At 43.5% G+C, this 27,391-nt stretch overlaps 2 protein-coding genes across 2 annotated transcripts; both read right to left on the minus strand.

The window, feature by feature from the left end:
- Window positions 1–673: 673 nt before the first annotated feature.
- LOC125401092 (olfactory receptor 2AT4-like) lies at window positions 674–5,556 on the minus strand. The gene is made up of 2 exons (XM_087901427.1): window positions 5,547–5,556; window positions 674–1,644 (listed from the first exon to the last, which is right to left on the minus strand). Exon 2 carries the CDS (start codon window positions 1,637–1,639, stop codon window positions 674–676), a length of 966 nt encoding a protein of 321 aa, XP_087757553.1. The 5' UTR covers window positions 1,640–1,644; window positions 5,547–5,556.
- Window positions 5,557–18,157: 12,601 nt separating this feature from the next.
- Window positions 18,158–19,176, minus strand: LOC125401059 (olfactory receptor 2AT4-like). Its single transcript, XM_087901604.1, is given in 2 exon segments — window positions 18,158–18,196; window positions 18,199–19,176. Coding segments are annotated over 2 exon segments (969 nt in total). The 5' UTR covers window positions 19,129–19,176.
- Between the last annotated feature and the right edge of the window lie 8,215 nt (window positions 19,177–27,391).

The raw sequence follows: 27,391 nt of genomic DNA on the forward strand, positions 1-27,391 counted from the left end.
AAAAAAGGAAAACCTCTTAAGGCAGAAGTGCATAAAGGGCTGAATTGGCCTCTAAGTGCAGAGAGAGAAATAACCAGGACTTTATTTTGGGAAAGAATCTTAGCTATGGAAACCGTGGACTGGGGGGGGTGTGTGTGTGTGCTCCACTCCTGTGAATCCATGAGGGTCTAACAAGCCAGTCTCCATGGTACTGGCATTACAATACTGAAGGAGACCTTACTGCTCGGTCAGCTAAAACAGCTGTTTCCATTGTTCCCTTAACAGGTGTTTTCAAGTGCTTAGCTCTGCAAAGAGGGTGAGAGTGAGTCACGGCCACGTGTCAGAAACACTGGGGATTTTCAGAAAATTTGAGAGTAGATCCAAGGGAAAAGAATGATTTACTTGGCAATCGAATACCGAAGTCTCTGAATTCAACATTGTTTTAATTCATGGGATTGCTAACACCCCCCCCCCCCCCCAGTTATAGTCACTGTCCTGGAAAGCCTCAGAGACAACTTAAAAACAGAACAAGAATCCTGTCCATTTAGTTACTAGAGTAAAAAAAATTACAGTGGAGGAAACATTTTGAGAATCAGTGTTCTAATTATTTAGCTGAGTAAATTGTCCCCATTTTCCTCCCTATCATTGTTGCTGTGTAAGAGAAAAAGTTCAGTTTGTGCCGTTAGGTGTAAATTCAGGGTTTTCTAACATTCTTCGGATCCCGGTGACATGTCATTTTAGTAATGGCTGCCTTGACATCCTTGTTCCTCAAGGTGTAGATGAGAGGGTTGAGAACAGGGGTGAGAATAGCATACACCACATTGCCTATGATGTGGAAGTCCAGGGGCAGGTCAGCCCTGTAGGCCACATAGGCTATGGCAATGGAGCAATAGTAGGTGCCCACCACCAGGAGGTGGGAGCTGCAGGTGGAGAAGGCTTTGGAACGCCCTTCCCTGGAATTGATCCAAAGCACGGAGGCCAGGATGCAGGCATAGGAGAGAAGCACCAGGAGGAGAGGGAGGAAGGACACCACCATGGCGATGCAGAAGCCCATGAGGGTCTGGGGGCTGGTGTCTGAGCAGGAGGCCTGGACCACGGCCAGGTGGTCACAGAAGCAGTGGTAGATGTAGGCAATGCTGTCAAATGCCATCTGGGAGGTCTGTACCACTGCTGGGATGGGCAGGAGGAGGGCGGTGATCCAGGCACTGGCTGCCAGGGCAGTGTTTGTCTGTGGGGTCATGTGAACAGGGTAGTGCAGAGGGTGGCAGATAGCCACATAGCGGTCATAGGCCATGACCACCAGGATGAAGGCTTCTGAGCAGGAGAAGCTATGGAACAGGTACATCTGCAGGAAGCATGCGGGGAAAGTGAGGAATCTGTCCCCGAGTAGGAAGAGGGACAGCATCTTAGGGACAGTGGTTGTGGTGAAAAGGATGTCCAGGGCTGAGAGGTTGACTAGGAAGAAGTACATGGGTTTGTGGAGGCTGGGATCTGTCACCACGGCCACCAGGATCAGGGTGTTCCCCGTCAGGATGAGCAGGTAGAAGAGGAGGAAGAGGAAGAAGACGGGGAGGAAGAGGGATTTTTGCAGAGAGGGGATGCCTGTAAGGTAGAAGACGGTCTGAGAGTCCCCTGACCCATTACATGCTGCGTTCTCCATGGTGGGTTAAAGCCTGATGCTCAGGAGGTTCCCACGCCCATCTGCGAACAAAAGAACAGAGGTTCTGGGATAAGAATTACATAATGATCATTGTCTCATCAGAGATAACCAATCCATTTACTGTCAGTTCTACAGGAAGTACATCCAGGTTCTGTCTTGTATCAGAGTTTTCAACCTATAGTAGGGCTCCGTCTTTCCTTCAGTCAAGGACTAAAGCACTTGCAATATAAACATCCTAGAGAAAACCGTACGAACCACAGCAGTACCCTGTAAAATAAAACACTATGTGTCATTCACGCAGTAGAGGTAGATTCATTGATGGGGATAGAGGTTTTAGCCAAGAAAGGCACGAAGCAAGCAACAACATGATGATGTAATTGCACTTGTGTATAAGCTTGGGTTGTCTTTTTCTGTGTCCTATGCAATCCTTCTGGGAATATCAGCTCTCTTCAGTCAATTAACTCATTTACCTTTTCTTTGAGGTTTGTCTCAAGGTTTTGGTTTTTGGTGCCTTTGTGGGCCTGCAGCGTGGAAGGTGTCTCTGGGCTTTCCAGAAACACACTGCCTTCCCAATGTAACCGTTAGCCCAGTGCTGACTCCCTTCTTGTTTCCTAGGCCTTGCTACCTCCTTCTCAGTTGAGACATCTGTCCCCTGAAGTCATGTCAGGGCTTCCGATGATGACTCCCTGTTAATTCTGCAACGAGACAGAGTCCATGACAGTCTCTTTGCAGGCCCATTGACTGCTGCTCCTGAGTGAACGCAGCCCAGGAGGTGCCCTAATGGATCACTGTCAGGCCATCACCCAATAGGCCTCCTAGATCTCTGCTCAGAAGGTGTCACGGCATCCCGGGATAGATAGGGGGTGACTTATACAGTACTTGAGATAGGCTTGTAGTATGGATCCCCCAGAAAAGAACTCACAGAAGAATCAGAAGTGAGTGTTTCAACCCGCAGATGTAGGTACTTAAGCTAAAGGGAAATACTGATTTACTCTCAGCCTGAAGACTTGTCCCTTGGACGTCGGGGGCAAGTGTCTGCTGACACCAGTAATGTTGTGTCTTCAATCTCAATGCTCCCATAACTTTGACATTCCCATTTTCTAACAAAACATTTCTCATGAACAAACCATTATGTAATATTGAGTTCACCCAGCTCTCCATAGACCCAAGACTTTGCACAAGGGCATGGGGGCTTTCCCGGGCATCACACCAGCCGGCTGCAGTGCCAGGAGGGTTGTGCTGGGTCTCTTGTTCCTGGGGCATAGCTCTCCCCTCTCTGTCTTTCCTAAGGAACCCAGACATTAGTCTCCAAGCCAAAAAATATTTGGGCAGAGGTTTCTACTTCCCTTTTTTTTCAGTTGAGGAAATCTGAAAAGACTAAATTTCAAATATTTCCCCGAGGCTCTATTTGGAAGAACTGGTGTCTGGCAATCAAATATCTCCTTGGCAATATGTCCTTTCCTTGACAAAAGAGTGACCCAGCTTTGTTCCAGATTGAGACGTGTTAAAGCAGACCCCGACATGCCAATGGTTTGAGTAGTTGTATCGCTTCACACCCTAAGGGACACCAACTGTCCTACCTGAATGTTGATGCTCTTTTCAACCATGGGCCGTCTGTCCTCCCGGGATTAGACTGAGCTTGGTAGGGGGTGGGATGAGAGGATGCAGCCAAAGGCATCCTGACTTCCCCTGCATCTCCCTCCTCTGCCCACTGTTCGCTGACAGAGACGTGAATGTTGAGCTCCTGGTGGAGTGACTGCCTGTAGATTTTGACCTCTGAGTGGCACTGGATTATCTAATAGGCAGTCCAGGCTTTGGCCACCGTCAAAGCAGGGGCACCGAAGGGACTCAGTTTCATGAAGGGTTTGTCGGCAACCAGTTCATCATAGAAAATGCCAACATATCCTTAGGCCTTTCTAAGTTGGAGTTGTTTTATCCCGAATGATAGGCTGTGTCTAAGTAATGCCATCCTGTGCTTAGGACCAAAAGGCCCAGCCTCAGGGGATGTTCTAGCACCAATGCTACCGCTGGTAGGGAGAAGACAGATGTGTGAGTCACCTGAATGTCCAGTCTGCCCTTGATGTTTGTCATCTCCCATCACAGAGCCCTTCCTGCTGGTTATGCTTCTTACAAATGAGGAAACTGGCTGGCAAGCTGTTATAATGTAGTGGCTCTCAACCTTCCTGATGCTGCAAACCTTTAATATAGTTCTTCATATTGTGGTGACCCTCAACCATAAAATTATTTTGTTTGCTACTTCATAGCTGTAATTATACTGCTGTTGTGAATTGTAATGTAGATGTCTGATATGCAGGACATCTGATATGAGACCCACAGATTGAGAGTCACTGGTGTGTGTGTGGGGGGGTAAAAGTTCTTGTTGCGCAAGCCTGATAACCTGAGTTTGATCCCCAGAACCCACAGTGGAAGCCAAGAACCAAATCCCAAAAGTTGTCTCTCTTATGCACACTTGTGCTGGGCACAGGTACACATGAACTCATAAGCACATCTCTCAAGCATCACACAAACACACACATACATACATACACACACACACTACTAAGTCAACATATAAGGAGCATATAAACAAAAAAGGAAATTAAGTAATTAATATGAAGAGAAGGGCAGGCTCTTGTCCAAGGTCACAGGGTGAGAAGCAAGAACAGAGGGGTCTCCTGGAGCCAGCGTACCTGAAAGGTCTTAGCCCTACCTGTCAATTAAGAATTCAGGTGCTGAACCAGCTCTTACACTTTCTTGCTGTGACCTTTGTCATTGTTGATATCATCTATATCGCAAAGGCTTTGATGGATAGATCTCTGAAGGATTTACAGTTTAGTGAACTACCTTCTGAGTATCCCCTGTGTGTTTGGCAGAGTGGAGGATGAAAAGACATGTGTCATGTGACACATACTCTAAGGGAGAAAGCAACTTCACCACAAAGCCAGAATCTATCTGCCTTCTCTGTGCCACACCCCTGTAGCGGACAAGTATGTAGTCTTTGGAGATAGGACAAGATCCAAACGTCTCCCCCCGCCCCCGTACCTAGCTCTTCAGTGAGCCTCTCCCTTTGACCCCATCTCCCTGCCTGTGACCTTGTAAGCTTTTCTTTATGTAGACAGTGCTTAGGCAGTGCTCACAAAGGCTGGACCTTGTAAGAACTCAGCTTACTGGTGTTGCAATGGCTCCTGCTTTCATCAGCCTTGTCTTTCTGTGGGAAGACCCAGGCCCAGATGGTTTGAATTCCACTCTGGGCACACCTCCATGCCCTCACTTAAGGGCATGTATCTAACCCAAGATCTAAGAGCTTCTGTGTGTCCAGTCATGTTTACATCCAACCCAACAGGTCTGTAATCCAAGAGCCCCCTGTCCTCTCTTCACCTTAGCGTTCTCTGCCTCTGTCTGGTTCCTCCACCCCCAGAAACAGTCACCCGTTGGGTCTGCTTCACACCGCTGTCTTCAGTGGTCCTCCACACCAGACTGGGTTGAGCCGTGTGGCACATTAAACCCTTAGCCGTCTCCTTTCAAACAGGTCTCTTGGGTCCTCTTCTTTAAGACATATCTCCCCTAATTCCACTCCAGCATCCTCAGGGATCCTTTCCTGGTGTCTCCTAAGCATGTATATGACAGAGGTGGGATTTATCCCTAGACTTCGTTGCTAATAAGAAGATCATTATTAACAGCACTCAAGGGACCCGAATTTTACATTAGTGACGTAACCTTTGTTCTTGTTATCCCATCTCATTCTCACAACGGAGGAGACAGGAGGTACAGTAGGGTACAATAGGAAGTTCAGAAAGACAGTGAGGCATAGGGAATGATATAGCTTACATTTTTTAACAGCAGTGGCTGGAGGCAGTTAGTTTTCTGACTCAGAGATCTATATTCTGCCAAGGGCCTAGACTGCTATAGCAGAATTGCATATTGCTGGAGGAAGACCTGGGGTATTAAATATTAAAGAACTTCCCGTCTTGGTTTGCTGGCTTTCTGCTAACTTTCACTGTTGCTCACAGGAATACTAATATACCTTCCTGAGACGCCCCTATACCAGGAATAGTTCTTGCCCTCACCACAAAGCCACGACTGTTTTTCCTGTTTATGATCAAATGCGTGAACAGTGCCCTTCATTGCTTGTTCAACCAATGGCATAAGGGTCCCCAGAACTTCAGGTGGCAATTTCAGCTCCCAGGCCAGTGAATCACTCATTGCTGGCAGATGTATTCTATTCTAAAAAATGGGAAAGATGAGCCAGCAGAACCCAAAGTTGAGGAGAAGGAATCAGATGTTTTGGAACCAGGATTTCGGAGTGAGTGAGAGGAGATGCCCCTACTTCCTTCTTTGGTTCCCAGACCCATGTGCTCTGTCTATATATTCTGGTCAAACATACAATGGTCATGCAGACTGCCTGGCATAGTGGTGCTGGTTAACGGTACACATTTGAACTTGTCAGGTAGCACACTATTTATTTATAGGTATTTATCTGTATCTAAACCAGACCTTCAGTTTTTCCTTCATTCGCCCAGGCTACCCACTTTGGAGTGATGGCAAACACTCTAAGATGTATGATTACTGTGGGTGCAAGACCGCTTTATTCCTTTTTGCCCCATTGAGCTCCTGTGTCAAAAGCAAAGCCTTATGGGATATTGCCGCAATGAACAAGGTGTCATGGCTTAAATCTGAAATGTCTCCTGAGGAGTCACATGTTGAAGGCATGGCTCCCAGCAGACAGGTTCTGGAGCTGATTGGACTGTGAGGGCTCTCACTTCATTAGTGGATTAATCCACTGACAGGGTCTTAATTTGGTGACCTTGATGGGAGGGTGTGGAAATTGGGAGGCAGGACGTAGCAACAGGAAGTCAGTCATTGATGGCACATCCTTGGAGGGCCTATCTTGGTCCCACTCACTGTCCCCTTGCTTCCTTGGTTGCCGTCCGGTGAACAGTTGTCCCGTGTCCCTTCTCTGGTGTTGTGCCTTAGTACAAGCCCATAGAGATGGCACCAAGCAACCCTGTGCTGCAATTCCAACACTGTGGGCCACAATCAACCTTCCCCTCGTATCACACATAATATCTGCCATTTTACCACGTGACAAAAAAATTAACAAGACTGTGTTTTGCTCTTCCTTTGCTGTGATAAAACAGCATGATTAAAACTACTGAAGAGTCTGTTCTAGCTTACGTCTCCCAAGGACTAGGTGTGTATAACAGCAGGGAAGACGAGCAACAGGAGAAGGAAGCCAAGAGCACATCTCAACCACACAGGGGAAACAAAGAAAGCAAGCAGGAAGTAGGTGGGGCTAAAAGCCCTCAAAGCCAGCTCCCACCAAATGAAGCTTCCTCCACCAAGGTTCCGTGTCCTAAAAGTTTCATAACCTCCACAAACATCGCCACTAACAGGAGACCAAGGGTTTAAATACATGAACCTATGGAGGACATTTCTAACTCAAACCACAACACACATAATGCACCCATTAAATGCCTAGAAGGTGACATTGGCAATTGCCTTGTAAGAGGGGCAAACTCTTATTCAATAGAATAGATTTCTATTTTGCTAAAGACAAAGTCTTGTTCCTGCCCTCCCTTCCTCACCCCTTGACACCTGTAGCAGGTGAAGGAACCTACCTTCCCCTTTACCAGCTGCAGCACTCGGGAAAGCAGACCCCACACCTCACCTCTCCTGGGCAGTACAATAGACCTGGCGTGGGTGATCAACAGAGATCTGGCCCCACCCCTCATCTGCCATAAGGTGGTGTGGGCGAAGGAGCAATGCCCCCCACATCCCTCACTGTCAATGGCAGGTGGGAGAGCTGACTCTGAGGTCACGAGAATTAAGAGAGCTGTCCCTGCCACTCATTAGCTACAGCAGGTGGGTGTTGGCCCTGCACCTCGCCTGGGCAACAAGTTGGCCCTGGTGGTGTAGGTGAACCAAAGCTGGGGGCATGAGCAGACAAACCAGTCCCACCCCCTGCTCTTTGCTGTGTAGTAAACCAGCTGGGGCAGTGCTGGAGTGCTCACCCCAGTGGGGAGGGTAGGGGACAGCTGGCAGTTTAAGTAACCCTGCCACCATCATAGACCCAGAACCAGGGCTATGAGTTGGTCCACCCCAAAGTCCATCCCATGTATGATCTGATGGAGAAAGTGAAGGACTGGTCTTGTAGATTCAAAACTGCAGAATCTCCAGTGAGGGCCCTATATAGACAGTGCAGCACGAACCAGACCAATGACTCCTTGCAGTGAATACTTGCAAGCAACGATATATTATACTATGAGACTCACTGTGTCACACTGTAGCTTCCTTGACAAGACTTTTCTTTTCTCTTGTTTCTTTTCTTCTCTTTTAAATCTTATTTTATTTTGGTGGCAGCTTGCAAGAGCAGAGGGTGGATACGAAGGAATGAGATGAATGGGATTGAGATGTATGATGTGTAAACCACACAGAATAAATAAAAAGTTATAAAAAAAACCAACAACATTGTCCCATAATAAGAGATTTGGTGTCATCCATAGCTGGTTTCCTTTCCTTCACATCAAGGGTTCAGTGCTGGTCCTTGTTGCTGGCATCTTGGGTTCTTAGCAGAAGATGAAGCATATCAGCCTCTATGAAATGGTGCTCAGCCTCTATTGATGCTATCATAGCCCCCATCCCCCTTTTCACGACTCTTTGAAGAAACTGGGGGGCTCACAGACTCTGAATGACCATGTGACTTTGCTGGATCTTGCTCTTTTTGGAGGCCTTTTCTACCATGGGTATATTTTGGTGAATACTTACATAGGAGCAGACATCTTCACTATGTGAGTCCATTTTAGAGATCTACCACCTTCACTGCTGTCTAGACCTCCTCTTCTCCATGCTCTTAGACTGGCATAGACCCAAAGCTCTTAGGATTTTACTTTCTAGGTAAGATGAACGTGTGTGGAAAGCCAGAGACGTGACTGAAGGTTCGGCCCATTGATAACACGCATTTAGCTTGTTGGTCTCCTTGAGGGCATTCAGCAGTAGACAAGTCTTGGCTGGTCCTAGCATATTTTAAAGAAATATTTGTTGCTTTAGGCTTGAACTTTTTTATTACTGAGGGAAATAATTATAAGGAATAGAGGGTTTCTCATGAGGCCATAGTTAAGGGTTGATGGAAAGAAGTGAATGCCGTGGAATACTGGATTTGTACTGTCTGCTTGTGCAAGAAGTTGGTCATGTCTTCAAGGTCTATTTAAGCCCAATATGATGCCTATTATTTCCACTTGATAATGAGCTATTTTTGCACGGATCCAAATTTACCTTTAGTGTGTTCAAATAATGTTGGGATATTTTAGATATATCAAGTTTTTATGTATTATGTGTTCAGGTTAACAACCAGCTCATAAAGAAGAACCAGAGACCCATATTCATAGTGAACCTCAGTCACGCATTCATTCTGATCAGGGTCAAGGACTATCACTCAAAACAAGAATAGTAATCTTCAGGGAAAATGTGTCATCTCTAAAATCCTAGGGGGCTCTGATTCTTCTATTAATAATGTATACCATCTCAAGAGAATTTGAAAGTTTGGTCTATGAGAGAGTAGCTTGTTTAAAATTAAATTTTCATTAAAATTTGCTAAAAAGACCTTCAAAAACTGAATATAATGTATAAAACTGGATACAATGTGTAAAACTGGATATACTGTCTAAAACTGGATATAATGTGTGATGTATAAAATAGATATACCGTATAAAACTGGATACAATTCATAAAATTGGATAAACTGTATAAAATTGGATACAATGTATAAAACTAGCTATAATGTATGATGTACAATTATTTAAATTCTCTGGAGTGCAGACTATGGCAGGGCTTGAAGAGAGACAGCTAAGGTTGAGTTGACACTAATCCTTTACTTGAGACTGTTTTCCAAGTAGCAAGGTGAAAGAGCAAAACTCACCTAGAAAACAGAATTTCTGGGCTGAAGAGATAAAGGTTGGAGTTTGGATGTTTGAAGTGATTAGAAATCAAGAGACAAATTCCTGGAAATGATATGGCAGAGAAGCACCAAAATTGAGATACAAAGTTCTTTCAGATTGTTGGCCAACTCTTCAAAGTGCAAACACAGGGTATAACTGGAGAACCCAGAAGAATGTAGCAGCTAGAATTCTAAAGAGCTATAGATAGATTTGAACAGCCACATCATGTGTGTGTGTGGGGGGGGACAGATGGGGGTGGTCAGTGGTTAGAGTTCAGCTCCTGAGTGGAGGGGATTGCAGTTGAGACTTTGGAAGTACCAGATTCTAAAAGCAATGGCTAAATCCAAAAAAACAAATCAAAACAAACCAACCAGGCTAATCCAAAGCCACATTTTTATAAAGACAGTCTATTACTATAGCTCACGGGATTTAACCCTTCAGGGTGTAAACATTCAGGGTTTCAGATTTTTAATTCTCAGCATCCAATCAGAAAGGCTGAGGTGTTGGGGAATATTATTTTAAGGTGTGTTACTTTTGTTTATGCTGTATTTGTTTAATTCTGTGAAGCTGTGATTCTTTGCCTGTCTAAAAAACCTGGTGGTCCAATAAAGAACCGAAAGGCCAATGTAACGAGGCAGGGGCAAAGATAGTTGGGGTTGGCAGACAGAGAGTATAAATAAAAAGAGAAACGAGGAAGAGGAGGAGCAAGGGAATAAGAGGACATTAGGGCCCAGCCACCCAGCTACACAGCAAACCACAGAGAAAGAAGTTAAGAGAGGTATACAGAAACAGAGAAAGATAGAAGCCCAGGGGCAAAAGGTAGTCAGGATAATAGAAGTTAAGAAAAGCTGGCAGAAACAAGCTGAGCTAAGTCTGGGTGTTAATAACTAAGAATAAGCTTCTGTATGTGATTTATTAGGGATCTGGGAGGCAGGCTCCCAAAGGAATTAAAACCCAACACAACAATGAGGCATGCAGGCAGGCAGAGAAGCAGAAAAACTAACCAAATGAGCAAAGATGTGAAGAGACACAGAATAGAAATTGAGACCCAAGCGATTAAAAGATTGTTAGTCAGGAGATCCACAGTAAGGAGCTGTCCATGTAGCCATCATATTCCAGAAAAGAGCAAAAACAGGCAAAATGTATAAATTGGAGAATTTGAAGAGACTCTGCATCTTTTTTGAAACGTAAATATAGTTCACATAACTTAAAAATGTAGTATCTGACTCTGAGAATGCTTTGGATAGGTATAAATAAAAAAAAAATTAGTGAACTTGGAGACATATTTATAGACAATATCCTAATGGAATCATATGAAAAAATTTAAAAAAAATATTCTATTATTTGGTAAAAAGTTGTAGTTTACATACAACTCAAGTCCCTGTGATGGGAGGGTGCGGGGGAGAAACAACTTGTAGAGATAATCTCTGAGAAATCTCCAAAGGTGTTAAGAAAAATTTCAACCTACACATTTAAGAAGCTCAGAAAATGCCATGTTAAGATTAAGAAGAAAAATGCAAAGGAGTCCCACTGTACCATGGTCAAACTGCTGAAAATTCAAGAGTAAGGGACCAAGCAGTTAGAGAGAGTAAGGTGCATACGTCGCTCTGAGGTTGCAGCAGTCCTTCCAACAGGAGCCGTGAAGACTGGCAGACGACCAGGGGACACCTGAGCAGCACTAAAAGAAAACACTAACCTCAATTTCCAGACTCCCTGACAACAGTCTACGAAAATAGACCTCACGACGAAGTCTCACGGAGACGTCTGGCATGGAAAAGAACACCCTCACCCGACAAAGGGCAACTATAAAATCCCACAGCCCTGTCACATTTGATGGTGAAAAGTTGGATGTCTTTTACCAGAAGGTCAAGAACAAGACACAGCTCACCTTTCTGCTTTATTCATCGTTGTGTTTGAGTTCTAAACCAGTGCAGAGAAATGAGAAAAGTAATAAACGGCATTTATATTAGGAAGGAATAAGTAAGAGTCATTAAAAATTATGTTTTGAGAGACATTGAAATTTCAGAGTAATAGAAAATAACTGCTAGAACTAATATATCAGTATATATAAAATATAAATAAAAATAGTTTTAATAAAATAAAAATGTAAAAATATATACTGATATATAAATATATATTTTATTTGTATATAAGCTAACATGTTCAAAATGCAAATAAAAGTTTTATTATTATTACATCACAATTAAAAGCAAAAATTATTTATAGTGGCATTCAATAGCATGAACTGCTGAGTTCAGTCTCCAGAGCCCGTATGATTGAAGGAGAGAACCGAGTCCTGCAAGCTGTCCTCTGACCTCCACACGTAAACTGTGGTATGTGCCTGTGCACACATGCAGGTGCATGCACACGTATAGCAAGTCGAAGGATGGCAAGCTGTCCTCTAACCTCCACATGTAAACTGTGGTATGTGCCTGTGCACACATGCAGGTGCATGCACACGTATAGCAAGTCGAAGGATGACAAGCAGACAAAGAATACAGAAGGGTTATTTTTTTAAAAAATCAATGAAAAAGAGAGCGATGAATGTTAAGATGACACACACAGCTAAAAAAGTGAAGGAAGACCATGGAGCGCACAGGAAAACCGTCTGATAAAGAGAGATTCTGAGAAACAATCAAACAGAGGTTTCATAAATGGAAAGCTCAGGGGATCAATAAAGGAGTCAGTAGAAAACCTTGCCTTAGACTAGACAAGTAAAATAAAATACTAGGGCTTAAAAAGAGGTTGGAGAAGTATCACCGGTAGACAAGCCAAATGTAAGGCAGAATGACCAGAACACAGAAGGTCTATGGAACACCATTAAAATGGCAATTGTGTGTATAGGCAGGATATAGAGAGTAGAGAGACACGTCCTAAAGAAAACCTGTACAGTGAAGTAATTACAGAACCTTCCCTGAATCTTAGGAAAAATATGGGCACCTAGGTGTAGAGGCATTAGAACTCTAATGTATGACCAGAAAATATTCTTTTGATGTCACTTTATGCTTAAGCTTCCAAACCAAAGAAGAAAGAAAGAATATTGAAAGGGCCAAGAGAGAAGCGATAACTCACTACCGAGGTAACCCTAACAGAATATCAGCAGACTTCTCATGGAAGCTTTACAGCTCAGGAAAGCAGAGTGAGGATTCCTGAAAGTAAATAAATTCCACATAGAACACCATATCTATCTAAAGCATCCCTAAAAATCAGTGGATCATGAGCTGCCAAGAAAAGCAGCAACCGATGGGATTCATGCCCATGAAAACAGCATTGCAAAAATACTTAAAGGAATCCCGCTTTCAGAAGAAGAAGCAAGATAGACATCATTATTAATATGTGAGAAATTTAAAAGCTCACACTGAAAGAGCAGAAAATCAAATGAACCAATGGCTATTAATTCATTAAACACCAAACCTCCAACATGAATCACGGAGAAACAGAAGAACGTGGATTCTTCAGAACAGCCAGAAGAAAACTGCCCTGACTTCAGGAACTTGTCCGTTCATTTGATAACAACGTTGAATGCCAGTGGCCTTAATTATCCAATTAAAAGATCAGACTGACTGAATTAGCAAACAAGATTTAACAACTTGCTTCCTGCAGGAAATTTATCTTTCTGCCAACATGTGGCCATTATCATGTCTAAGGAAAAGAAAAAGTCAAACCAAATTTCAAGCTAAAAGTAGAAAAGATTAAGGCCACTACATATTGATGAAAAAAAAATCCACTAAGAAGAATACTGAATACAAGAAAGCCCAATTTTATATAACGGATAGTACTTATAAAACAGATAGGCTTCCAATATAATACTGGAAGGTAGTTTTAACTCCCTACTCTCATCAATAAGGATCAACAAAGGAACATTAGAGTTAAATTATACTAATGATCAAATGGGCATCCACAGAAAATTTCATCCCAAAGTGCCAGAATACACATTTTTTTATATGAGTACATGCAACTTTTCTAATATGGGCTCTATTTAAGTTCAGAAAATAAGTCTTAACAAACACAAAAAGTAAAATAATGTTCTGCTTTTTACCAGAACCAAATAACATAAAACTTGAGGTTAACAGCAAGAGAAACCACAGAAACCGAACTGATGTGGGATTCTCCTCTGTATGCTGTGAATATGGTTTATTACCATCAGTTAATAAAGAAGATGCTTTGGCCTATGGCAGGGCAGAATACAGCCAGGCTGGAAGAGATATAGAGAGAAAGAAGGCAGAATCAGGCAGACACCATGTAGCTGCCAAAGGAGACAGATGCTGGAACCTTACCAGCAGGCCACAGCATCATGGCGTTATACAGATTAATAAAAATGGGTTAATTTAACAGGTAAGAGCAGCTAGGAATACATGTGAGTCATCAGCCAAGCAGGGTTGTAATTAATACAGTTTTTGTGTGATTATTCAGGTCAGGGAAGCCGGGAAATGAATGAGCAGGCTCCGGTTACACTGAACAAGTACATGAATACTAAACTGTGCACCTTTAAATAAACAGTGTGTTGCTGGAGAAATGAAAGCATTCAAAGAGTCAAATGAAATTCAAACTCTGGATAACAGAATCTGTGGGCTATAGCAAATGCAATGGGCATCTACATTAAAGACAAACAAACCAAGAGATCTCAAATAAATAACTTAATGATACACTTCACAGCCTTCAGAGAAACAAGAGCAAACCAAACTCAAAATTAGTGAAAGGGAAGAAATAATAAATGACAAAGAAAAAGAACTGAAATTGAGACTCAAAGTATAATACAAAAGAACAGTAAAATGAAGGGTCCATTCTTCCAAACTGTAAACAAAACTGTCAAATCCTCAGGCAAATTAACTAAAGGAAACATAGAAAAGACTCACATAAATATAAGGAGAGAGGGAAAGAGGCATTACAATAGGTACTACAGAAATCCAGATATCATTAGGAAATATTATCTAATTATAATATGATACACTGTAAAACTTGAAAGAAATGAACAGATTTCTAAATACATAATAGACCACAACTGAACCCAGAATATAAGAAACCTAAACATATCAGTAGCAAGCAATGTGGCTGATGTAGTAATTTTTAAGAAATTCCCTTGAAAAATGATTATTTAGTACTAGATGGATTCACTGATGGATTTTACTAATGGTCTTCAAACTATTCTACAAACTAGAAAGTGAAGGAACCCTTCCAGATGCATGCAATGAATCCAGAATTTCTGCTACCAAACCCCAGCTACCGAAAGGACTCTGTGCTCTACTAGAGATGCCTGCACGCTGTACTCATTGCTACCCTCTTCACAATAGCTTGGGGATGGAATCAGCCCACATGTTCACCATCAAACGAAAGGATAAAGAAAATGTTGCAAGACACACAATGAAATTTTATTAAGCTATGAAGAAAAATTAAATTTGCAAGTAATGGGTGGGACTTGGGAATACACCAAGTGAGGTCACCCAGGCCCCTAAACACAAACCCACATGTCCTAACAGATCCTAATACTGAGTCTTTAGATTTGTGTCTTTCTTTAGAAGCATCTGCATTGGTCATAAAGCTAAAAAGACCCATGTGGAGGGATCCTTTAAGGAGAGATGGGAATATTAGAACACATGTAATAATAAAATAGGATGGAGTAGTAATGGGGTGGAGGAAAAAGAATATATGAAAAATGAAATATTAATTTTCTATATGAACAGCCATATGTAAACCCACTACTTTGTAAGTTAATTCAAACATGTAATTTAAAAAGTAGTTAAAGACAGTACCTTGCCTGGATGGATAGTGAGTCTTCCAGCAGCTGTAGATGATTAAACAAACAAACAAAAACCCAGTGCAGATGTGGGATATTTCCCTATGAGTTGTTGGTGGGGGGTGTCTGTGACCCCACAGTAATACAGGTCAATATTGCCTGTGGACTGCCCTCTAAACTAGATAATAAGTCCCTATTTCTAAAGAGATCATACACTTTGGTTTCAGGACATAGAAAATCAAGCTAGGACTTAGGTGAATGCGTCCTCACCCTGACTAAGCTCTCAGTGCTGAGAGGTAGTGTACAGGAACAGAAACGTCATCAATGGCCTTACCCAGTGTCCCTAACACGCTGTGATTTCAGCTTGTCAGGCAAGATGTTCTTATAGTGCAATTGTGGCACAGTTGTTATGGGAATAAACACTTCAGCCTGAATTCAAAGCCTGACCCACAGGAGGGAACTCGTGCTTGGCATTGCAAACCTGGTCAAAAGCCCTTGGCTGGGGAGGTCTAAGGCACAGAGGGAACCTACTACTTTTGTTCTGCTAAATGGACATGTTTTCAAATATTTCAAATATTTGTCAAAGGTATTTTAAATACCTTCTAAATATGTTTACACTCATGTATGAACGTTTCTCTAAACCATGGTCAGAAAACCTTTCTGCGGTGGGTCAAAGTGCTGAGGCCAAAGGTTTTGTTGAGTCTTCAGCTCAAAACAAGGCTTCTGCACCACCACCACTGCCTCAGAGGTCAGGAAATACTTCAGAAGAACCGACTGAAAGAATGTGGAGAGCCAGAGGATGGGGAGAAGCATGACAGACTTTTGTTTTCAGGTCATGATATCTCCATTCCACTCACAAATTCACAGCAGTTATAGTTACTGCACCAGTAATAGGTGTATTGATGACAGAAGAAAAAAAAGATAAATTTGTAACCAAAAGAACTACCAGATAGGAAGAACATGTCCTAAGGAGCAAGACCTAAGAATCCTCGATGATATCTGCTCCTAAGTGAGCCTCTGAATGCACAGGAGACAAAAGCTCTGAACAGGACAAATGGGCAAACAGGTGATTAGGGTTAGGGATTCTAAGAACCCTCTCAGAAAGTGCTAGCACAAACTGACAGGAGGGTGTGGAAGGATGCTTAAAAGAAATCCCACACTAGCTCAGAATTGAGAAATAGACAGTTATTTATTTAAGGGTAGACTCACAAATCAGAATCCTTTGCTGAAATGGATATCAGAAACCGAATCCCGCAGCTGGAAAAGAGGCTGGACACATGCTCTACATGGGCATAAACAGTATAAGAGGCCACTGCTGGCTGGGAGTTTACTTTGTCACCCAGACTGGTCTTAAATCCTCAATTTTCCTGCCTCAGCCTGCTCAGGGCTAGGATTAAACTTTGTTAGATGGAAGGGTTCCCCAAGACTTGCTAACCAGCCAATTTAGCCTGCTCAGTAAGTTCTAGGCCAAGGGGAGACCCTGACTCAAAATCCAAGGTGGTTTATGCCTAAGGAATGATGTTGAGGCTGACCTCTGGCCTAATACACACACACACACACACACACACACACACAGTACACACAGAGTGCAAAGATCAGTCTAGAAGAACCCACTCGTCAATCACATGTCTGAAAAGGAGCTTGTATTTAGCTTATGTAGTGAACTCTTAAAATTTAGCATGCAAACAGGAAACCCAAAAGTTCTGCAGAGACCTCACCAACCAGGATATGTGGATGGAAAATGGGCATGAGGATAATGTTTAAGAACTCAGGAATCCTTTTTGTTTGAGAGACAGTCTCGCTGTGTACCCCTTGCTAGCCTTGAGTTCACCAAGACCAGCCTGTCTCTGCCTTGTGAGTCCTGAGATGAAAAACCATCATACCAGACCAAAGTCTCCTCTTTGTATTTCTCACCTCTAGCAGATGTAATCAATAAAATCTCTTATGTCAATGATAAGAATTATCTGGAAACTAAATACAATCGTATGTCTATCAAGAGGGTAACTCAGTGAGCATCTCTGCAATGTTCCTGAAGTAGGCCTACAGCCACCAGCCCCAGCTAGAGAATTCTTAAAGTTACAGCATAATGAGATACTGTTACCTATTTGTTAGAATGATTGACATTAAAGAACACCAATAAGTGAGACAACACTAAATCCTGGTGAGAAAGCAATAGGCACAGTCATTGCTAGTGGGAGTGTACATTTGTATGACCACTCTCGAAGACACTTGACCAGCTTCTCATTAAGCCAAAGCGTAACAATACAAGCAGCGTCACTATGCCCTTGGTGGACAAGATGGATTAGCACCATTTGCTCTCTGAAATGCCAAGGTAAGCACCACCCACATAGAATTCTTCTCCAAAGTCTATAGTGCAAGTCCTTGAGTGAGAGAATTACAAATCAAAGAACTTTGGACAAAACAGCTGCTGCTCTTAAAACAGTGAACTTTACACTTGCATCAATTACAGGTTCTCGTCAAAATTAAGTTCTCATACACAACCAGTTTCCTCACAAACATACCCCTGCTGCCTAGTGCAGACACTCCAGTGCCATTGCATAAATTCTTTTAGCTGTATTATTGTCAGAATGTGCCTCAGAGCTGGTCTGGCTTTGTGACACAACACTCCCCCCATTCCTTCTCCTTGTTGGTTTGTAAGTTGAACAAAGGATTTTTTCCAGAAATTTCTTATGAAAATACAGCTTTAGACCATTCTTCTTTAGCATCCTAGAGGTGACACTTTTTCAGAACTTAGAGAATATCATCAACTTAGACATTCAAGGATATTTAATGAGCTTCTAGTCTGTGCTAAGCACCCGTTTAGTGTCCTGGAAGTAGAACTAACTTAATTTAAAGATTAATGTTCTTGTCACAGCCTGAGTTTTGACATGTATGATTTTAGTGATGGCTGCCTTGACATCCTTGTTCCTCAGGGTGTAGATGAGAAGGTTGAGAACAGGGGTGAGAATAGCAAACACCACATTGCCCACAATGTGGAAGTCTACAGGGAGGTTGGTCCTGTAGGCCACATAGGCTATGGCAATGGAGGAGTAGTAGGTGCCCACCACCAGGAGGTGGGAGCTGCAGGTGGAGAAGGCTTTGGAACGCCCTTCCCTGGAATTGATCCGAAGCACAGAGGCCAGGATGCGGGCATAGGAGAGAAGCACCAGGAGGAGAGGGAGGAAGGACACCACCATGGCGATGCAGAAGCCCATGAGGGTCTGGGGGCTGGTGTCTGAGCAGGAGGCCTGGACCACAGCCAGGTGGTCACAGAAGCAGTGGTAGATGTAGGCAATGCTGTCAAATGCCATCTGGGAGGTCTGTACCACTGCTGGGATGGGCAGGAGGAGGGCGGTGATCCAGGCACTGGCTGCCAGGGCAGTGTTTGTCTGTGGGGTCATGTGGACAGGGTAGTGCAGAGGGCGGCAGATAGCCACATAACGGTCATAGGCCATGACCACCAGGATGAAGGCTTCTGAGCAGTTGAGGCCATGGAACAGGTACATCTGCAGGAAGCATGCTGGGAAACTGAGGAAATGGTCTCCCAGCAGGAACAGAGACAGCAACTTGGGGACAGTGGTTGTAGTCGAGAAGATGTCAAGAACTGAGAGGTTGACTAGGAAGAAGTACATGGGCTTGTGGGGGCTGGGATCTGTCACCACTGCCACCAGGATCAGGGTGTTCCCCACCAGGATGAGCAGGTAGAAGAGAAGAAAGAGGAAGAAGACGGGGAGGAAGAGGGATTTTTGCAGAGAGGGGATGCCTGTAAGGTAGAAGACGGTCTGAGAGTCCCCTGACCCATTGCAGGCTACATTGTCCATGGCGGGTTAAAGCCGGATGCTCAGGAGGTGGAGTGCAGACATCTTAGAATTAAGCCCACCTATAAACAGAAGAACCAGAAATTCTGGCATGAGAATTACATAACAACCAGATCATTGTTTAATTAATATAAACATTTTTTTTAACCACCATTTCTAGAGGAAGTCCAATGGACTTGGTTTTATCCCGAGTTCTTCATCCTGGGTATGTGGTTCAGTGGGTAGAGGGCGAGCCCAACTCACCGAAGGCTAGTTCAACTCTCTAGCACATCCTAAACCTGTGCTAGCCATCCAGAGCCCTAGCAGGAGGATCAGGAGTCTAAAACGTTCCTCACATTCTTTCTCTAGTGCCAATTTTATTCTTTGTCTTTAAGGTCAAGTATAGATAAAATATAAGCACCATTAAGCCCATGTGATGCTTGCTAAGGAGGCAGTAGACATGTTCCACAATTCTGAAATCCTAATGGTAAAGAACGACACTTAGTCCTCGCCGTCTCAATTTGTTATGGAAGAACTTTGGACGGTCATTTTCTTTTTGTATTATATGATCTTTTAGGTGATATCAGATTCCCTAAACCAGGACCCTATTTTTCTTTCTCTTTTGAGAATACTTAAAACTTAAAAAAAAATATTATCATTGTCACCATACACTTAGGAAGACCAGATGTCTCTGAGGTCTTCTATGGCATTCTGCCTCCCCATCATAATTGCTAACCCAGTGCTGACTCCTTTCTTGCTTGCCTGGTTCAGGTTTCTACTGTGTGCTTCTAAGTTGAAACACCTTTATTGTGCCTCTGGGATTTCTACATCCTCGCTCTGAGTTTTGGAGAGGGATGTTCTGTCATTGTGTCGCGGCAAGGGCAATACTGAGAATACTCCAAGAGGGAAGAATCTCAACTCTGGCACCAATGACTGTTCTGTCCCACAATCCCTCAGTGAGGAAAAAAAGCATCTAAGCAGGTCCATTGACTGATCCTGTCTAGAGGTGGTTTCAGCTCAGCAGGTTCTCTGACTGACCACTGCCAACCACCTAGAACTCCGTGGCCCCTACTCAGGGCTGCAATGGTACCCTGGGATGCTTCCAACTAAAAAGCACCTTCTCAAAGGAACCAGAAGCCAGTATTTCAACCCACAAATCTGGAGGTATTGAGTTGAGGAAAATAATGATTTATTCTCAACTTTGGGCTTATCCCTTGAACTAAAGAACTATTATGGTATCCTTAATTCCAGTGGTCTGTGAGTATGATCTCCTTGCTTGATTAGAGGCAGTCTAATCCCCCACTCTTCTAAGGAAATGTCTCTCATGCATAAACCACTAATGCAGTAAGTGGAAAGTTGTTTTGTTTTCTTTTTTTTTTGTTTTCAATTTTCAGCTTCCCACATTGGGCAGCGGCTGTGCATAGGACAAAGGTTTCCCAGATGCCACCGTCAGCTAGCTGCTCTTACAAGAGGTCTCTGCCACACCTTTGAATCCTGGCAGAAGGCTCGTTTACCGACATGACTTTTCAAGCAAACCCAGAGGGCCAAATAACCGAGGAGGAAAATAATATAGTAAAGGTTTCTTTCTCTTTTTAACTGGTAATGTCAGAGAAGACTGGATTTAATTTTTCCCCTGGTTTACTACTGTTTCTTATACTCATTTTCAGGTTGGGGTTATTTTTTCCTGAAGTATGTACTAGGTCTGAGTACAACTGTCAATCTTCCCTTGTGAGGACTGTCTAGTGCCAGTTCCAGTGATGGTGGGGAAAAGAAAGATGCATGCATCACCTGAATGTCAACCTAAATGTGTCATCCCCTTCTCTTACCACCTACTGCTGCCAGAGAGAAGCCATCTCTCTTCAGAACCACGGACCTGAGTGTAAGCAAAGGGTGGGCCATGTCCAGGGCCATGAGTGCTGATGAACAAGAGTGCAGGTCTTTAGGAAGCCAGCCTCAAAGGGCTAAGCCGTACCTGTCAATCAAGAGAGCTCTGTCACTCTCGGGCTGAGACTTGGAGCCTTGAGCCTTGTTCTGCTCAGCTGTATGGTGGTGGCTTTGAGGTGAAGCTCTCCAAAGGGTTTCGAGTTCACTGAGCCACCTTCTAAGCGTCCTCTCTAAGTATGGCTGAAGAGAAGGCTACAGACAGAGCTCACACAGTCTGTGCTCTAAGGGACAGAGCACCTTCCCTTCACAAAGGTTTGGCTCTTTGAACGTCAAGTCTGTGGACTTGGGAGATTGAGGACCGCATGTGAATCGTTGTTGTAACCTCCACGGGGGTAGCCTTCAAATCACTTCAATTCCAAACCTTTCCTCATCTGGGACCCTGAAGGTTTTTATTTTGTCTTATTTTTATTGAGAGACTGTTTAGACAGACAATGCTTACTGAGGCTAACCCCTTCGCTTATGAAGTCATTTCCCATGACTTCTGCTGCAACGTGTCTTATATTCCTGTGGGAGGACCCAGACTCAGATGGTCTGAATCTTACCTGCCGGTGCACCTCCTTGCCTTCATCTGTCTAGACCAGAATCCTACAGCTCTTGTGTGTTCAATGATCTGGGTTCCTGGTTCAATGATCTGGGTTCCTGGTTCAATGATCTGGGTTCCCTCTTTCTATACTCAATCTTTCTGGCCCAAGCCGATAGCCCCTGGACCCCGGTCCCTGTTTCTCTACTTTGCCACTTTCTGCATATCTGTAGCAATGATTACCTGTTGGGTCTGGTCCGCTCTGGTTCTCCACCACAGGCCTCGGAAGAGGTAGCAGGCAGGGATGAGCTTGAGCTAATTAAACCATCTCCTTCCAGCCTGGTCTCTTGGGTACTTTTCTTCGAAATGTGTCTTCCCTTGTACCATGCCCCATACTCTGAGGAAATCACTCGGTGGTATCTCCTGCAACATTCCTCCTAGGGAGGCAAGATTTGTCCCTGAGCTTTGTTGATAATGAGAAGAGTATCACTAACAACCCTCAAGGGCCCAGAATTTTACACTAATGATACAGTCTTTGTTCTCATGATCGTATCTGGTCCTCACAGTCACAGAGGAGACAGGAAATAACCACAGGACATGACAGAAAATTCAAAGGAAGAACAATGAGACTTAGGGAATGAAATAACTTGTTCATTTTAACAGTGGTGACTGGAGGAAGAGTTAGCTTTCTGACCCAAAGTTCTATGTCTTGCCTAGCACCTTGACCATTCCGTTTAGCAGGATTGCATACTGCCCAAGAGCAAGTGACCTGGGGCTATTAAATATGAAACCCCTCCTGCCTTGGTTTACTGGGTCTCCCTTGGCTTTCATCATAGCTATAGCAATAGGAATCTGCCTTCCAGACAAGACCCTGGGTCCAGAAATTGTAATTGGAGGTTTCTTGTTCCACCTGGTCCTACAGCCTCTTTAAAAGTAACCACTTGGTGGCTTAATATTAATTACATACTGTTTGACCTATTAGCTCAGGCTTATTATTAACTAGCTCTTACAAATTAAATTAATCCATTTCTATTTTATCACAAGTTTGTGGCTTGTTACCTCACATCTTGCTTCTCCAGCAGCTTCTCAAATCTCCCTCTACTCCACCTTCTTTCCCCCTGTATTCAGTTTGGCTTTCCTGCCTACCTATATTCTGCCCTGCCATAGGCGAAAGCAACTTCTTTATTTACCCATAGCAATAAAAACATATTTACAGCATACAGAGGGGAATCCCACATCAAAAAATAGTTCCCCTTCCTCTTCATTTCCTCCTCAAGGTGAGCTGTATGAGTTGTATTAATCTTGGCTTTTTGATTCAGTGGTAAGAGGTCTCTCAATTGCACATGACAATCTTAGCTTCCTGGCCAATGAAATTATTATTCTAACCTTGTAGAGGTGTGCATTCTTAGAAGCCATAGCATTTAAGAAAACAGAACCTAAAATTGAAGGGAAGGGAGAAAGTATTTTGGCTCTCAGGGCTAGTAAGGAAGACACATCCTAATCCTGTATATTCTGCACAGGATATACGTGAAAACTGCCACGTTTGCTGGTTGTTAAGAGTATGGACTTAATTTATCAAACAGCACCCATACACCTTTCTAGCTAGTGTCAGCTAACCAAGCTGAGTGTTTACTCTGTTATTCATCCCTTCAATACAGCTACTCATTTCTGAGTGATGATGGGCTGTATTTTAAGATCTGTGACTCTTATGTGCATGAACCTTGCTGCCTCACTTCTTCTGCTATGAATTGTTTGCCTTTGTCAAAAGCAAGGTCACCCAGGAAATCATTGTGATGAGTAAGTTATTACGGTCTCCAGAAGGCGCATGTGTTAAAGGCTTGGCTGTTAGTCAATGTGATTTGGGGGAGTGATTGGATCATGACAGCTCTCACTTCCTCGGTGGATTTATTCATCTACGGACTCATAATTTGATGGTGCTGGTGGAAAGTGGTATAAACTAGGAAGTGGAGGCGTGTGTTCATGTCCATCATGAGATGCACAGCTTTACTGTGCCTTGACACAGGCCCACGGAACCAAGCAACCTTGGCAGAAAGCCTCTAAAGCAATGAGTCCAAATCGACCCTTAGGTTGACTTTATCAATCATTTTGTCATGGTTACAAGAAATTACACATAAGGCATTTATTAAATGCCCGGGCGATGGTGGCAGATACACTGTGAGCAAGAAGGGCAAATCCGTGTTCAGAATGGATTTCCATTCTGTAAAAATAAATAGTGACCCTTCATGATGAAAAGAGATCCGGCACCATTCACAGCTGCCTGGCTCTCTTGGGTGCTGGTCATTCACAATCCTGTGGGGAATGTCAGCCTTTGTTGTTGGCAACTTGGGTTCTTAGCAGATGAACCAGATCAGCCTTGATCTGGGCCCACGTTCAGCCTCCCTCCATACCACTGGGGCCTGTTATTTGTGGCCCTTTTTAAGTTCTATTTCTTAATTCTTTGAAAATTTCATACATACATTTCATAAAATGTATTTTGTTCATTTTCACCTCCCATCCTCTCTCATCCCCACCCCCACTCATACTGTACCCCTTCTTTTCCCCAACAAGTTCCCCTCTTATTTTCATGCCTTTTTTGTTGTTGTTCTTGCTTTCTGTTTTCTTTTTGTGACCTACTGAATTTAATTATAGTTATGCATGAACATAGGTGCCATTAATCTCTTGTATAAACACTGAGTTGTTAGCAAAAGTGTGAAGCCTTTAACCTTTCAGGGCCAGGGCCATCTTGTCCACCTCATTTGTGCACTCCTGCTTAAAGAACATTTTTCTTCCATGGGTACCCTTTAGAAGTCACATAGCGCAGAGCAGGCACCAGAATTGATGGCATCAGATAGCTGACTCCTGCTGTGGGTCCACCTGATGCTGGTGGAGGAGCCAGCTATGGGCCAGTGCCTGCTCTGTGGTCACGAAGAAGATGAAGACAGATGAATGGATACAGGTCCATCTCTGTGGACACTTGGATGACTCTGAAGTAGAGAGTGAAGCAAAAGATGCTTTTCCTCTTAGAAGAAGTTGTTTGGGTGGATAATGATGAAGACAAGGAAATCATTGACTAGTAGCCAGCTCCCAAAGGAAACAATAGAAATGCCAACGGAGGTAAATTCTGGAAAGGTAAACTTCTCATCTGAGTGCTGTGGTGCAAGGCCTGTAACCCCAGCGCTTGGGAGGTGGCGACCAGAGGATCAGGAGTTCCCGACCAGCCTGGACTACCTCATGAGCACCTGCGTTTAAAAAGACAAGACAAAAGAAACTTTAGAAAAGAGTTGAATCCAGCATGCCAAGGGATTGGGAGTGGGAGGTTATCTGCACAGAGACTTCCAAACAGCAAACATTGCTTGAGGGATGTGAGGAGGAGGGAGATGATCTTCTGTAAAAGGCTGGGAAGGTCATATCCATAGCAACTTCTCTTCCAAGGGGCATCTTGCAGACCTGCTGGCATGCTGATGCCAAAGCCTGAGCACTGGCGCTCAGTGCTGCAGTTCCACCCACACTCACGGATAGCGATGGTCCCTGGATTAGATCACGCTGTTGCATTGTTGTGGATTGATGTCAAAACAAATCCTAAAAGCCAGAGCTTCTGTTTAGGCAACTTTCCCATCCTTAAGGCTTGTTTTAGCTCTGATGTAGATGAGGTTTTAGCCGGGAGTACCCACAGCAAAGTCCTTTGTATCCATGAGATGCTGGCTAGAAAGTTAGTTCCTGTATATTAAGTAAGATGTTTGAGAAAGAAAACAGTGAGAGGATTTAAAGTCTCCCCAGATGGGCCTTTCTTACACATCGATAGCATCGTTAAATAGTCTCACTTGCTACCAACGAAGACCAAAGAACTGATTGGTAGCTTGAAGATAATTGCCGGTTGCTGTATCTACCTCACTTCTAAGGATGGGAAGGTTTATGTTTGGGATGTGCAATGACAGATTGGTTCGTGAAGGCAAGTTTACATGGTTTATACACTGCTCTATTGAGGAAAGACAGTTTGCAGCTTGGAACTCTACTAGTTGAGTGGTGAACACATACAATCAAGACAGAACCAATGCCGATCGCAGGCAACATGGGTGTTTCTTCTTTGACCTCAGTCCTGCTCCAGAACTGACTATGAAGGAGGCCAGTCAATGGCCACATTCCCTCTGGTACAGTGTATTCCAGCTTGCGAATAATTAAAAAGCAGCCCATGGCTTTTTCTTACTGAAGTTTCACTCCAGAGAATAAGGAAGGCAATGCCCTGATGAATGGATCGCGCTGGTCCTCAGACTTCTGAAGAGCTTATTTGAACTCCAGTTTTTCCACAGATGGAGCCTGTCTTGATACATCTCAGTAGTCTCCAGATATGTGTGACAGTACACACGATGGTCTGTGGAACAAGCTGTGCTCATGTTAAAGGCGCTGTCTTAATAAATACATGGAAACTTTCATTTGGAAACACATCAGTCACATGGGACATAAATACATTCACAATTATTTTCCATCATTACTTGGGCATCCCTGGACCAGACAGCAATGCCTGTGGGTCACTAAAGGGCACAGAGATAAACCACTCTAGAGACGGTTTCCAGGAACAGCGTCTGCTTTATTGCGTGTGAGCAACCACTTGTATGGTGGCAGCCTAGCGACTGTGATTGGTTAGTACATTTCCTCAGATTGGATATGAGAGCTCATATCACAGGGTCTCTGTGTGGAAGAAGCACAGAAAAGGAGACATGGAGAATGCAGACTCATCCGCAGGCCAGCTACCAGCTTCTCACACTATTTCAGAATCCAGTTCTGACTTCCGGCAAAACACAGGAGAGTGGTGTGCCATGCTTCTTATTTAGAAGTTCAGCGTGCCAAGTAGGCTGGTTACTGAGTCATACCTGTATTTTCTCCCACAGTTCCCCCCCTCTATCATTTTGCTTCCCTGAGAACAGAGCCTATTGATCATCGAGCAGAATATGCCAACTAAAGAGACAATAGCATAGGTAAATAGATTATACGGGTTAACGAAAGCAAAGAGTACCCTCTTTTAAAATCTCCTTTTATAGGATGCACATCAGGAAATAGATTGGAGTCATTAGCAAACAGCTGAAAACAAGGTCCTCTGACCTCCACCCTGATAACAAGGGAGGGTAAGGTACCGATGACCAATAATTTTCAGCCCTGGCATTATTTGGAGTCAGTGCAACAAACAAACACATGAGCACATTGCTTGCCTCTGTCTCTTGCAGCAGTTAAGTTTTAATTGCTTCATTGCTGGTATGAGCTGGACCAGGATCCAGATGGGTTGTGACCCATTTCCTGGAAAGACATAAGGGAGACGCCCCCCCAATGGTAAATAACGGGGCTGGTGTTTGTCATTTACCTGTTATTGCATCTTTCCAGGTCACCAGATATAACTTCATAGGCCCTGACAAAGGCACCCAATGTTTATGAGCTGCAGTGTATCCTCTGTCATCTGTTTTCTAAAAAAAAAATTAAAGTTAATAATCCCATATTAATAAAATGTTGAGGGTGAGCCTTGTTCAGACCCAGACCTCCTCTCCTTGGTATTTATCAACTTGTTCTCTGAGTTGTACTGCTTCACCTGGGGGATTGTAAGAATTCCCAGGAACATGTTGAATTTCCCACTGGGGACAAAATTGTTTAGAGGCAGAGGAGAGGTAATCAGGGCCATTGTCTGTTCTTATAGAGCAGTCCTGCTATCAAAGCATTTTAGCAAATGAGTAACGGCATGAGAGGCCTTCTCCTCTGACAATGGCGTGGCCATATGCAGGTGAGAATAAGGTTTATTGTGACATGAACTATGTCTACAAGATGAAGCAATATGCATGC

The sequence above is a fragment of the Myodes glareolus genome, chromosome 24, assembly GCF_982192425.1.
Source record: "Myodes glareolus chromosome 24, mMyoGla1.1, whole genome shotgun sequence".
Taxonomy (NCBI): domain Eukaryota; kingdom Metazoa; phylum Chordata; class Mammalia; order Rodentia; family Cricetidae; genus Myodes; species Myodes glareolus.

Excerpts from the sequence above, each read along its gene's own strand:
- LOC125401092 (XM_087901427.1), bottom strand. The coding sequence starts at position 1,639 with ATGGAGAACGCAGCATGTAATGGGTCAGGGGACTCTCAGACCGTCTTC.